At 25.4% G+C, this 15,307-nt stretch overlaps 2 protein-coding genes across 2 annotated transcripts; both read left to right on the top strand.

Annotated features, from left to right (window-relative positions):
* Positions 1-4,426: 4,426 nt before the first annotated feature.
* On the top strand, positions 4,427-6,414 carry LOC128963667 (solute carrier family 35 member G1-like). Its single transcript, XM_054310180.1, has 2 exons — positions 4,427-4,809; positions 5,184-6,414. The coding sequence occupies exons 1-2, from the start codon at positions 4,427-4,429 to the stop codon at positions 6,217-6,219; spliced, it is 1,419 nt and encodes a 472-aa protein (XP_054166155.1). The 3' UTR covers positions 6,220-6,414.
* Positions 6,415-13,378: 6,964 nt separating this feature from the next.
* On the top strand, positions 13,379-14,056 carry LOC128963666 (uncharacterized). Its single transcript, XM_054310179.1, has one exon. The coding sequence runs from the start codon at positions 13,379-13,381 to the stop codon at positions 14,054-14,056; it is 678 nt and encodes a 225-aa protein (XP_054166154.1).
* Positions 14,057-15,307: the final 1,251 nt, after the last annotated feature.

The following is a 15,307-nucleotide window of genomic DNA, read 5'->3' as shown; positions in this document are numbered from 1 at the left end:
ATGTTCATTTTATTTATTGATTTTTTGTGTCAGTATTTTTTCAGTTTTCTGATGAAACTATTTCTCAGTATTTCATGTAATATATAGACAGACATTCACTGAGCGAGTGATTTGGTTGAAAGAGAGAGAGAGAGAGAGAGAGAGAGAGAGAGAGAGAGAGAGAGAGATCTAAAGGATTGGGCGAAAAAAATCTATAAATAATATATTTATATAAATTTATTGAAAAATAGTTTTTTATAATATATATATATATACATATATGAGTGTAAAAAATAATTGCGAAAAATAGTTGATTAATTATTTAGTATTTATAATTTTTTCCGATAACCACATATACAATATATATATATAATATATATATATATATATATATATTAATAATATTATTGTTAAATTGAGAGGCGGTGTCGATAATGTTTGCGAAATATGTAAAAATAACCAAAAAATATAACAAAAATAATTTAATGATTATTAGACTATAATACAGAATAATACAATAATATAAACGGTGTAATAATAGCAATGAGTTTTTTTTAAAAAAATATATAATTATTATGAGTTTTTAATATATAAAATCGTTTATTAGATAAAAATAGTTTAGAAAAAAATAAGTTTTAAACATTCATAAAAAATAATATATTAAAATAAAATTCAATTTTTTTTAGTAATGTTGTATATATTCTGTGTATAGTTTGCAACAAAAAAAAATCTAATTATAAACTACAAGATATTATTGCCAAAATAAACTAATATTATTAATTTGTTTACTAACCGTTCCCTAACTAATAACTTATAGCCATATAAGATTATATATATATATAATTTTATAACAAATACCAGTGTAACTATTGACTATATATTGGTGTAAATATTATCACAATAATTATAAATTATATAATACGTTAACATTTGACATTTAAACAATTGCATTTATAGGCAATCTAATAATTGGGTGTGTACTACAATTGTGTAGGCTTTATATAAATATAAAAAATTAACTAACAATAGACTAGTATAGTTAGTATAGTATTATAAACTATATTTATTTATGTTTATTTATTTCAACAAAAAAAATCATATGCAACACTACTATTTTTTTAAATTTATATTAATTTATATACTAGTAGTGTTTTTGACAATAATTTTTTTATGTGATTATCAATCAATAATAGACTTATCGCACTTAATAATAATAATAATACTGTAATACTATTATAATAATTGTACGATAAAAATAATTTGGATAATAGGGATGAGCTATAGGATTGGTAGACTAGATATTGATTATATTGATTATTTATAAACACCAGTTCCTAGTAATCTAGTAAATAACAACAACAACAACAACAACAACAAAATCTAGGATAACATTTGGATCAATAAATTTAGCTAGATAAATTTAATAACAATAATAACAATAGTAATACCTAACATAGTTATACATCTAGATTTACAGTATAATTGCATATGGATGATTGGCAACAGTATATTAAAACAATTATGAAATATATTGCTATTTATTTTGTTCATTATGTATAGTAAGTACTGTACAATAAATTATACATACAATAAAAAAGTCAATGTTTGCAAATAGGATTTTTACATACAATCATTAGATTTTTTTTATTGTTGTCGATACAGTATACAGTATTTTATATAATATAAGACAATAATAGACATCTACAGTATATAGACGACATGTAATGTGAAAAAATACAATGATATTGCAAACGAAAAATACTGGTCTAAACTGGTTCTCATTGGTGTCGTTTGTAATCCCTTTCCCTTTCCCTACCGATCCCTTTCTCTACTTTATATTATTATTATTATTGCTGTATTGATATAAAACTTGCAGATTGTGCGCAAAATTATATATATATATATATATACAGTATTCTCACTATATTTTGTTGGCATATATGTGTGATTCTGTACATAACATATCTATACTATACTAAGTGTGTTATATTTCATTTGACATCCCATTCCTCTCCCCCCCTAAAAAAAATCTACACTAACTTCCTTAAGTCACGATGCGATCATATGATTGCCAACAAATAAAAACTATATTCAACAATGAAAATAATAAAAATTAATATATTCTGTATATACATGTATGTATGCAATATGATGTGTGTGTGGTTTTGAATAACATTTCCTGGCATTGAATATATATATATAGTATTTAGTAATCATAATAAATTGTATGTTATAAATAATTTTTATATACAGTAAATGTATCCAAACCTTATGGTAATCAATATTACTTGGATTGAGAGAGAGAGAGAGAGAGAGAGAGAGAGAGAAAGAAAGAGAGAACACTCAAGAATTAATATATTGATTAATAATGTTTTTTTTTTGGTAATACAATATTATCACTGAGTTTATGGCAAACAATCATTTAGACTTATCAGTAGATTTAGTGGCATTTCATGACACAATAAATATATATATATTATTAATAATATTATTGTCTAGTATTAATAATATAATAATAACAAATCCTATATAATAGACTGTAATATATATATATATATATATATATATATATATATATAGTGTACAAATATATTTAATTTGGTATTACATAATAAACTATAAATATACAAAAATTGTTTTATATTATATTGTTTAATTAATACTATATATATATATATATATATATATATATATATATTCCAACATTTACCGTCAATTATAATAAAAAATTATAAAATATTATTTAATTTTTTAGCATATTAATTGAGTAATCATAAAAAATTGCTTTATCTTGGTTAAATTTATTATTATTTTTTATTTATTTATATTAGTTATATAAATACAAAATATATACAAGTATATATGGGTTTATAATTTTATTAGTAAATAAACTAAATTTTAATAAATTGTATATTATTTTAAATATATTTAACTAACTAAAAAACAAACAAAAAATGTTTTTTTTGTATATTAAATTTCATAATAAAAACATTTATAACTTTATAAAAATAAGGCATCAATGGATCTAAAGGTCACCAAAAATGTTTGAATGAATTAATAATTAGCATTAAATTACATATAAAGTAATAATAGTAATAATAATTATTATTATTGTCATAAATTGTTTTATTTGTTTATTATTTTTTATAGACTTATTAATTAAATTCATAGATATTATATTAATATTTTATGTTAATATTAATATACTGGTAAAATAAATATTATTATTTTTATTTTTATTATACTGTTCAGATACGGTATATAAAAAAATATCTGCAGTATTATAATATCTAAATAATTATGTTATTTATTTATAATTTATTTATTCAAATATATGTTTTTGTAATATTGAATATTTCATCGTAAAAACTATTGAATATTTTATTATCGACTATAATATTATTATACATAAGTTTTGTTTATTTTTTTGTCAGTTATAAATTATGTATAATATTATTAGTCATATACTTGAAAAATAAAAAATAAATTTTTTTTAGATCATTATATTTCACTTAAAGTGCAACAGACAAACCAAAGAAATAATTATAAACTTTTATTTCAACGATAACAGCGACTAAAAAAATACATAAATTTTTAGTCTATAATAATAACAACTATAATACAAAACTAAACAATAATAATAATAATAATATAATCAGAAACCAAAATAATTTTAAGAGAGAAGATATCAAATTATTTGTGTTTTAATTTAATTTGAATAACAAATGTTTGCAACAAAATATAATAAGAAAATCTTACAATTTTTATTTCACAACAAAAAACATTATGAAAAATGAAAATTTATTTTAAAATTATCTTATTATATAACAATAATAATAATAATAATTTTAATAATAAAGTATTTTGTCGTTTATGTATTTAAGAAAGTATTTTAATTAATTAATTTTATATAAAACTTCAAATCATTTGGAAATTTTTTCTCTTCAAATATAATACTGTATATTAATACTTATAATAGATTTCTCATATTATTATTAATAATATTGTTATCATTTCTTATTAATAATTAATAATATTTGCTTATATATAAAATACAGTACAATATGATAATTAAAAAAAAGAAAAACATTTAATATTGAATTTATAAACTATTATTATCATAAATAAATGTGTTATTAATTAATGCATATTTAATTCTATACGACTATATATATATTTATACTAATATATTAATTAAAACTAATTAATAATTATTATTTTACTTATTTAAATTATTAAATAATTATTTTTTTAGAAAAATAATTTTATTATTATTATTATTATTATTAAATTATATACATTTAAACTAATTATAACTAATTATATTTATCTTTCTATATGTTTTTGTAAAATAAAATTTCAAAAACAAAATTATTTAGTGATAAAACATATATATATTTATATATATATATATATATATATCTAAAAGACAACAACAACAACAACAATGCCATTGCTTAACGAGAAAACCGTTACCGATATACTATTGGCCCAACAACACCAACAGGCATTGGCCGCGGCCGCTGCTAACGGTGCCGACATAACGTCCACAACAACTACTACCAGTCCTCCATTGGTAGCGGCAGTGGTACTCGATTTGGATGCCGGTGCCAAACAAAAGATGCTGGTGCCTATTGTTGGTAATAATAATAACTACACAGATAATGATGTTGAAAATATTGGATGTCCACAAAAACGCCGATCACTGGCCAAAAGGATACCAGCTTTCGGCCTATTAATGGCACTAACATCGGTAGTCTGTTTCAGTATTGGCTCAGTTATAGTCAAAGTGCTAACACAAATGCACTCAATACAAGTGCTAGTAATCAGGTATGTTGTGTTTAGCAAATATTTATAGGATATATACTGTATATATATAATATAATTAATATATATTTGTTTAGATAGTTTGAATTAATTTTTTTAAATCATTATATTTAAATATTTTAATAATTGCATATATTTTTCACATATTTAACATTTTACAATTTTTAGCAATTTTTTTATGAATAAAAATTAAATAATGACACTATAATAAACTTAATTATCTGACTATATATATATATACTTAATATATATATATTAAAATATAATCTTATTTATTAGTATACTATTACATTATTTTGTTACAAACAAAACATAATTAAAATAATTAATTATTAATTTTTATTATTAATTAATTTCCCACAAAAAAATAACTACAGGTGCACAATACAGTTCACATTCTACACAATTACGGCACTGATCTACAGATATCCATTGATGCCCCGTCGTGGCCATCGACTGGATCTGGCTTTTAGGTGTGTGTCGGGTACCATATCGTTGATAACCATATTTGTTGCCTATCGGCTGATGCCGTTGGCCGACGCATCGACCATACACTTTGCTTCGCCAGTTTTCGTAACAATATTTGCCTATTTCATACTGAAAGAGCCGTTAACAGTACTCCAGGTGCTGACCGGTACCATAACGTTGACCGGTGTTGTCATTATTGCCAAACCGGAGTTTCTGTTCGGAGCGGAAACATCGGAATCGGTACACGAAAATCGTTTGTTGGGTACCATATTGGCCAGTATTGCCGCACTGACTGCTGCCCTATCTATGATAACACTACGTCGGCTGAAGACAACACCCGTAGCCGTAGTAGTCATGTGGTATTCGGCTACCAGTATAGTGGCCGGTGTTGTCATATTGATTGTCTTGCAAAAGATTACTTGGCCCGAAGGCTGGTGGACGTGGACACTGTTGGCCGGAGTGGGCGCGTGCGGTATTGGCGACCAGTTTTTCTTGACTACAGCCCTCAAATACGAATCGGCCGGTCCGGTGTCGGTCACCCGTACGTTCAACATTGTCCTGTCGTTTATCTGGGAAGTAGTACTACTGGCCGAAGCTGTCGAATGGACCAGTGTTTTGGGCGCCTGTCTAGTTAGCTCGTGTGTAGTCATACTGGCACTGGACAAGTGGTACAATGAGTCGCCGAAATTGTTTAGGCGATTAAGGCGTCGACTGTGCTGCTGCTGTAGCTGTAGTTGGGAAACGGGATGCTGTGGTTGTGGTGGTGGTGATGGTGCCAGCAATTTGAACAGTAGTAGTAATAGTACAGACAAGTCATCGACAGTAGATAGTTGTATACATAAACAGTTGCCCGATTCGTTACGGGGCAGTACTGATAGTATAGACTCAATTGCCGTACAGAGTACTGTCCACTCAAATGCTATACTATTGAAAGCGGATGATTAGTACAGTAGTAGTAGTATTAGTAGTAATGGATAGGAATGGGGTGATGGTTGATAATGATGATGAGCTTAGGGAGTTAATTATATATATGAAAAATTAGGTGATGATCATTGATTAATTATATATATAGCTAGTAGTACACAATGATCAAATGTTTTAATTTTATCATGCACAATATTAGGTTTAATATATATTTTATCCCGGTGATCAATAAAAAAAAATCTATACTGTCTATTATAAAGTAATAGATTTTTTTCAAAAAAAATATAAGTTATATATGTATTTAAATTATGCACACTTAATGTTTTTATTAGCTACCTAGACTCTATATATTTAGAAAAACAAAAATAATCAATGTAGATAATATAATATGATATTTAAAAAAAATTGATAATGATGAAAATAATATAATAAATAATCATTATCACTACATCATCATCGAAATCAACGAAACATATTTTTGTATACAGTATTACTAATAATAATAATAATATTAAATTATTATTATTACATAATCAATAACTAATATTATGATATACAATAGTATTTAATCACAATATTTGACTGATTATATCAATAGTTAGATTTTTATTTATTTATTTATTTATAATTATTGTTTATTTTTTAAAATATTACTAAAAATATATAATGTAGCTAGCTAATTGTATAAAAAATGTTTTAATGTCCCTGGTGTCCATTTTATTTTTATTAATATTATATATATAGCATTTATACAGTATATACTGTATATATATATATTTATATACAGTATATTATGTGTATATTTACCATCTAATCCATCCATGACATAAAAATGAAATCATTTTATCAAATTTTTTTTTGTAATAAAAACAAAATAATTTAGAGAAAAAAATATTTTTAATTCAAAAAACTATCCCTATTATTATTATTATTATATTATTGCATAACAATTATTATTGTTATCATGTAGTAAAAAAATGAAATATTAATATCAATTTTGTTATCATTATATGAACACAAAAATAACAACGGGTTTAATCAGGGATTGGGGGCCCCACTGGGGGCATAAATTATTTATTGTTTATTATTATTATTAATATTTATGAAAATAATAGTAATACTAATTAACATTTTATTATAATTAGTTTTGTATAATTATTGATTTTTAAAATATACTATATATATTGATGCCTATTTAAAAAAATAAACTATTAAAAATAATTAATTATAATTAAATTAAATTAAAAAAAAAGTAATTCAAAAATAATTAATTCAAAAATACTAATTATAATAAAATGTTAATAATTATTATTGTTATTTAAAAATTATACTTCATTAGTTATATATATATATATAATTTAGTTTATATTTGATAATCATTTAAATTTACTAATAATCATTTTGATTTATATTTATTATAATTATTTATTATTTAATTTATATTTATACATTATGTTATAATTTTAAAAATATTGTAATACAAATATACAAATGTTATATTATATATTTTATAATTTTAAAACATTTTTTTGGTATTAATTTAACAATACTTTTATATTAAGAAATTATGAAACATTTTTTTAAAGTGTTTTTTTAATTTTATTGTTTTTATTTTGAAACTATTGTAATATCATATAAACTATTTTAAAACAAATGTTAAAACAATAAACAACTTTTTAAAAATCATTATATCATATGTTTGATAATTAAATATTTAATTCATAAAATCTTAATAAAAATTATTGTGCCCAAAAAAATATTGTTTTGTTTATTAATTATTATTCACATATAACTAAATTAAATATAAGTTAACATATTTTTTGTTATAGTTTTTATTCAATATAATTGTTTGACCATGTTTATATATATATATATTTGTATTAATGTGTTATTATTTTTTATTTTTATTGAATAATTTTCTATAAAATATAACTAATTTTATTTTACATTGTATAAATTAGAAAATTAAATACCATAATAATATTTTAATACTTAAAAATAATTTTTATTTATATAAATAAAATATTATTACTATCATTTAAATTAATTCTATATACATATTAATAAATTTGAATAATAATATTATATAAGATTTATTTTGAACAATAAAAATGTTTATAAGTTTATAACACTTTAACTATTTAATAGTTAATTATCAATTTGTATACATGCTGTGTAATGTTTGCTAAATTTAAGATATACTTTACAAACTACTTAATCAATACACAATAACAGCATATATACTGTATAGTAGTTTTAAATTAACTAATTTATTAATTATTTTATGATAACTGATAATGTACTGTATTATTAATAATAATAATAATAATAATGTTAGCTATTACCGCCACTTATTGTTGTTGTTGTTGTTATTGTCGGTATCGGTATTTGTGATTTCAATTTAAGTAATGGCAATGTCATGTGTTTTGTTTGGTTTATCTGATCCGAAATATAGTGGATGATAGTGAACCTGTTGGACACCATATGTATGGCTATCATCTCTATGATCCTGAACTGTACGAACACTAAACGTGTGATCAGTTCTTTGAAAAATACAACAAAATAAACAAAACAAAAAAAATAAATTTTTAATTTTTGACTAATATTTTATATAATTTATATGTATATTATTTAAAGATCACATAACTATTTGAGACAATGGGCTACTGTTATAATCCAATTGCTGTTTAGTATAACATCCGAATAATGAGAACTATATATATATATTGATAAATTTATTTAAAATTTTATACATTAATAATTAAATTATTCTACTAAAATACTGTAAATAAAATAATTTTATTATGTAATTGTTTTTTTTGTTTATGCTCTCATATCCTATAATTATTATAAAAATAACAATACTAAAAAAATATTATAGAAAAAATTTATTTTTTAGAAATATTACAATTAATTACAAAAATAATATTTGTATTTTTTTATTTAGTCTAATAGTCTCATATTTAAAACAGCAACTAATTTTTAAATATATATTTTAAACAAATAATTAATTACTTAAGCGGCGGCTTTGGCTGCTTTGGCGGCCTTGTATTGAGCGTTGACGGCTAGAGCGGCTCCACTACCGTAACTGGCGGTCTGGAGGGGTAGGGGTTGCACAACGGGAGCGGCGGCGGCGGCAACGCGCTGTCCTTTGTGGACAACGGTATGGATCTCTTCGATGACCGGACGGATCTCTTGGGTGATTCGGCGATAGGGTTGGATAACTTCGCGGACTTCCTGGTAGATCGGTTTGGTTACTTCGTTGATTAGTCGGTGTGGTTGGTCCTGGAATGACGAGTGCTCTACTGATCCCTGGGATGGGGTATGTGTTTGATGGACTTGGATTCGGCTCGAAGACGATCGGAAGTTGATTTGGACGGGCATATTATCGGAGTTAACATCAATGACCTGTGGCTGAGCATAACTCGAGGGAATGGCCACTTGTCTTAGTTCAACAGTACGGCGTGTCTGTACGGCTGCTTCAATTGGTCCGGTGTATTGTTGTTGTTGGACGACAGGTGCGGCATACGATTGTGTGGGTGCTGAGAACGATTGGGTTGGAGCGGCGTACGAGTTGACTGGTGCCGGTGCAGCCATTGGCAACGGTAGCGGAGCCGGTGCGGACAGTTGGGTGGGTGCCATACCGTACTGGGCATTGCAAGACAGGGCCAAAAGTGCCAAAATCGTGATTTTCAACATTTTTTTAAATGAAATGTTTGGTTTTTAAAGTTGTTTAAAAATATAAAATGATTTGATTGAATACCACAAACTGATTGATGTCTTTATGTGAGAGTTTTCAATGTTTTTATACCCAATAATTGTAAACTCGTTTTTCACTTTCATTTGATAGATTGATTAATTTTGATATCAAATTTTGTGATATTTTTAGTTGAATTATAATTTTAAGGTCAATATTTGTATATAAGATATATTGCATGTACTCTCTCTTTCTCTCTCTCTTTCTCTCTCTTTCTTTCTCTCTCTCTCTCTCTTTTCTCTCTCTCTCTCTCTCTCTCTCTCTCTCTCTCTCTCTCTTACTATCTTTTTCTAACTTTTCATTAATTTAGGTCTAATTTTTCAAAAGTAGAGCAAATTTTATAACTGAAAGATATATTAAAAATTTAATCCTATTTAAGTTATCAAAACTATTTATACATTATTTATACATTAAGTATTATTATTATTATTTGCTTACTTTTACTGTATAATTAATACAATAAAATATCTTGATTAAATAGCTTTCTAAATTGTCTAGAGTATAATTAATTCTATAGATTTAACTAAATATTAACAAAATATTAGTGCTTTTTTGTTAATTTTTATTTAAACTAAATTACAATATATACTATGCTATGAAATAATAATCTTTATTTTAAAGTATTATTTAATACTTTTAACATTTTTCTTTGTTTATTAGTTAATAAATTATAAGCAAAATAAAAAATCGTAACTTTTCGTATTAAATAATACTTTAAAATCGTAATTATAATTATAAAAAAAATTTAAATTATATAATTAGATAACAATAAAATAAAATAATTATTTATTATTATAGTAATAGATATAAATTATAATAAAACAATCATTTTTCTTAGTTTAATATCAATTAGTAACAGTAGTAGTAGTGAATGGTTTGCACTCACGTATCAAACAATACCCGAACGTAACGCTCGACACGTGTGGTATCGGCAGACAATCACTGTTCATGACTACCGGTCAGTGTTTCAATTGGTCATACAATGTGACCACAACTATACAAAACATATGGTTAGCCTTTGTTTGTAAGGATTATTGGCAAACAGTATTCAAATGTTAAACAACGTGTAAACTCATAATATTTGAAATCATTATTTGTTTAAATATTGCTATAATTATTAGAGTAACACATAGGCACACACACACACATAGAGAGAGAGAGAGAGAGAGAGAGAGAGAGAGAGAGAGAGAGAGTATGAGAGAGTATGAGAGAGTATGAGAGAGTATCTATAATATATAACTTATTTGACCTCAAATAATAATCTGTCTAAAAATATCACAAAATTTGATATAATAAAGTCAATTAACAATCAATGAAATGAAAATGAAAAACTAGTTCACAATTTTGGGTATAAAAGGATTGAAAACTCTCCTCAAAAGTCATCAATCAATCAGTATTTGATATTCAATAAACTTTCAAACACTTCATAATAAAAAAAATGTTGAAAATCACGATTTTGGCACTTTTGGCCCTGTCTTGCAATGCCCAGTACGGTATGGCACCCACCCAACTGTCCGCACCGGCTCCGCTACCGTTGCCAATGGCTGCACCGGCACCAGTCAACTCGTACGCCGCTCCAACCCAATCGTTCTCAGCACCCACACAATCGTATGCCGCACCTGTCGTCCAACAACAACAATACACCGGACCAATTGAAGCAGCCGTACAGACACGCCGTACTGTTGAACTAAGACAAGTGGCCATTCCCTCGAGTTATGCTCAGCCACAGGTCATTGATGTTAACTCCGATAATATGCCCGTCCAAATCAACTTCCGATCGTCTTCGAGCCGAATCCAAGTCCATCAAACACATACCCCATCCCAGGGATCAGTAGAGCACTCGTCATTCCAGGACCAACCACACCGACTGATCAACGAAGTAACCAAACCGATCTACCAGGAAGTCCGCGAAGTTATCCAACCCTATCGCCGAATCACCCAAGAGATCCGTCCGGTCATCGAAGAGATCCATACCGTTGTCCACAAAGGACAGCGCGTTGCCGCCGCCGCCGCTCCCGTTGTGCAACCCCTACCCCTCCAGACCGCCAGTTACGGTAGTGGAGCCGCTCTAGCCGTCAACGCTCAATACAAGGCCGCCAAAGCAGCCAAAGCCGCCGCTTAAGTAATCAAATAATATTTGTACAATTTTTTTTGTATTTAATAGTTTTGTTATCCAAATTTGAGAATCAAATAAACATTTCATTTTTGTAATAATTATTTATTTGTCTAAAAAAAACTTTTTATTGGAATTTTTGTTGTAATTTTCTCTAAAATACTTAATTTTCTCTAAAACGAGACTTGTTGTCTATTGTTTTAAAGTCTATGATTTTTGCCAATACTTTGTGTCCATCAATTGGACCACTGATATCAATGCTAACCAATTGTATGTCAGTTGTGTTATTGTCTTTGTTTTTCTTAAATTATTTATTTACAAAACATATTGATTGTGACAATCATTAAAATAATTATCAATATTATTGTTATGATAATCGTAATTTTTTTTTGAAATACTAATTAATTGAAAATTTTGATCATTAGATATTGTAACAGCTATATAATTTTTTTATTTGTAAATTTGATTAAATTATATGTAATATATTAAAATTTTTATAGCTATTATAATATTATACAATTATGTAATTATAATAAAACAATTGAATTCAATGGGAATCGTAAAATAATTAATAAATTATATAATTTAAAATTAATATAAATTAAAACATTTTATTTAAATACTAATTTATAAAATATATTTTTCATTAAATTATTAAATATACATTACAATAACCTTATAATGATTAAAGGGTGTCTTAAAAATATAAAAGTAAAATAAACATTTTATTGTACAAAAATTTAATTAGTAATTTAACATATAATTAGTATCATATAATTGTGTTTTAGTTTAAATTAATTAAAAACTTATTTACACGCATTTTATAATTTTTAAAATTTACAAAATATATTTTATAATAATAATTATAAATATCGATCTAAAAAAATTAATAAATTTAAATTATAAATCATATATAAATTAAATTATGAAATAACTAATACAATACAATATTTGAATAAATATTATGTTTTTATCTAGTTTTAGATTATTTAAATATAGTGTAAAAATAGACATCAATTATAATAATTATTAATAAGAAATCTAATATAATGGTAATCAATATTAATATTAGTTTTAGATAAGAGAAATAAAACAAAAGATAAATCCTATATAACATATTGACCTATAATTATAATCTGACTAAAGATAGCACAATATTTGATAATAAATTCAATTAACAATCAATGAAATGAAAGTGAAAAACTAGTTCACGATTTTGGGTATAAAAGGATTGAAAACTCTCCTCAAAAGTCATCAATCAATCATTATTTGATATTCAATAAACTTTCAAACACTTCATAATAAAAAAAATGTTGAAAATCACGATTTTGGCACTTTTGGCCCTGTCTTGCAATGCCCAGTACGGTATGGCACCAACACAACTGTCCGCACCGGCTCCGCTACCGTTGCCAATGGCTGCACCGGCACCAGTCAACTCGTACGCCGCTCCAACCCAATCATACTCAGCACCCACCCAATCATATGCCGCACCCGCCGTTCAACAATACACCGGACCAATTGAAGCAGCCGTACAGACACGCCGTACCGTTGAGCTGAGACAAGTGGCCATTCCCTCGAGTTATGCTCAGCCACAGGTCATTGATGTCAACTCCGATAATATGCCCGTCCAAATCAACTTCCGATCGTCTTCGAGCCGCATCCAAGTCCATCAAACACATACCCCATCCCAGGGATCAGTAGAGCACTCGTCATTCCAGGACCAACCACACCGACTGATCAACGAAGTAACCAAACCGATCTACCAGGAAGTCCGCGAAGTTATCCAACCCTATCGCCGAATCACCCAAGAGATCCGTCCGGTCATCGAAGAGATCCATACCGTTGTCCACAAAGGAGAGCGCGTTGCCGCCGCCGCCGCTCCCGTTGTTCAACCCCTACCCCTCCAGACCGCCAGTTACGGTAGTGGAGCCGCTCTAGCCGTCAACGCTCAATACAAGGCCGCCAAAGCAGCCAAAGCCGCCGCTTAAGTAATCAAATAATATTTGTACAATTTTTTTTTGTATTTAATAGTTTTATTATCCAAATTTGAGAATCAAATAAACATTTCATTTTTGTAATAATTATTTATTTGTCTAAAAAAAACTTTTTATTTGAATATTTGTTGTAATTTTCTCTAAAATACTTTTATATATTTAATATATTTTAAATATTTTAGTGAAAATTAACTTTAAAGCATATATTTAATACAAACTATTTTTATATAAATTTCTTAAAATGATTTGATCATCACTTTGCTTATCAGTGACACCACTGATGTCAATGTTATCCAATTGTTTGCCATTTGTGTTGACTGACAATGTTTTTATGAAATTTATTGATAATAATATCATTATAATAATTATCATTACTATTATTACGATAAATATCATTAATCAAAATACTTTCTATAAGCTATTGATATAAAAATATAAATATATTTTAAAAACTAATATATAATTTTATATTTATAAATTTTAGTAAATTAAATATATTTATCATTTTATTACAAATAGTTTGTAATTATAATAAAACAGTTAAATTCAGAATGATCTGAAAATAAAATAATAAATAATTTAATTTAAAATTATTAAAAATTAAAATACTCTATAAAATTAAGTAATTATAATTATATATTAGTTTTTAAAATATATTTATAATACAATTAGTGAACAAACATTACAATAACCATACAAATTGCTTATAGTATAAAACATATAAAAGTAAAATAAACATTTTTATTGTACAAAAAAATATATATAATTAGTATCATATTATTGGGTTTTAGTTTAAATTATTTAAAAATATATTTACAATATACTGTATAACATTTTTTTTAAATCTATAAAATATATTTTATAATAATAATTATAAATATCGATAAAAACTATTAATAAATTTAAATTATTATCAAATAAAAATTAAATTATGAAATAACTAATACAATACAATATTTGAATTAATATTATATTTTTATCTAGTTTAATTATTTAAATATAGAGCTTTGTTTATATTTAAATATAAACATCAATTATAGTAATTATTATTAATAATTCTAAATAAATGTTAATCAATATTAAAATTATTTTTAGATAAGAAAAAGAAAATAAATACTGTATAATATATTGACCTATAATTATAATCTGATTAAAAATATCACAATATTTGATCACAAAGTCAATTGATAATCAATGAAATGAAAGTGAAAAACTAGTTCACGATTTTGGGTATAAAAGGATTGA

Source organism: Oppia nitens, unplaced genomic scaffold (genome assembly GCF_028296485.1).
Source record: "Oppia nitens isolate AA-2021 unplaced genomic scaffold, nextdenovo-longstitch-racon4-pilon3 scaffold7_pilon_pilon_pilon, whole genome shotgun sequence".
Lineage (NCBI taxonomy): Eukaryota > Metazoa > Arthropoda > Arachnida > Sarcoptiformes > Oppiidae > Oppia > Oppia nitens.
Note: the sequence above shows the minus strand (reverse complement) of the source record. Positions and strands in the feature narration are given on the sequence as shown.

Coding starts and splice junctions, on each gene's coding strand:
- LOC128963666 (XM_054310179.1), top strand. CDS start 13,379: ATGTTGAAAATCACGATTTTGGCACTTTTGGCCCTGTCTTGCAATGCC.
- LOC128963667 (XM_054310180.1), top strand. CDS start 4,427: ATGCCATTGCTTAACGAGAAAACCGTTACCGATATACTATTGGCCCAA. Junction 4,810..5,183: donor ATACAAGTGCTAGTAATCAG/GTATGTTGTGTT, acceptor AAATAACTACAG/GTGCACAATACAGTTCACAT.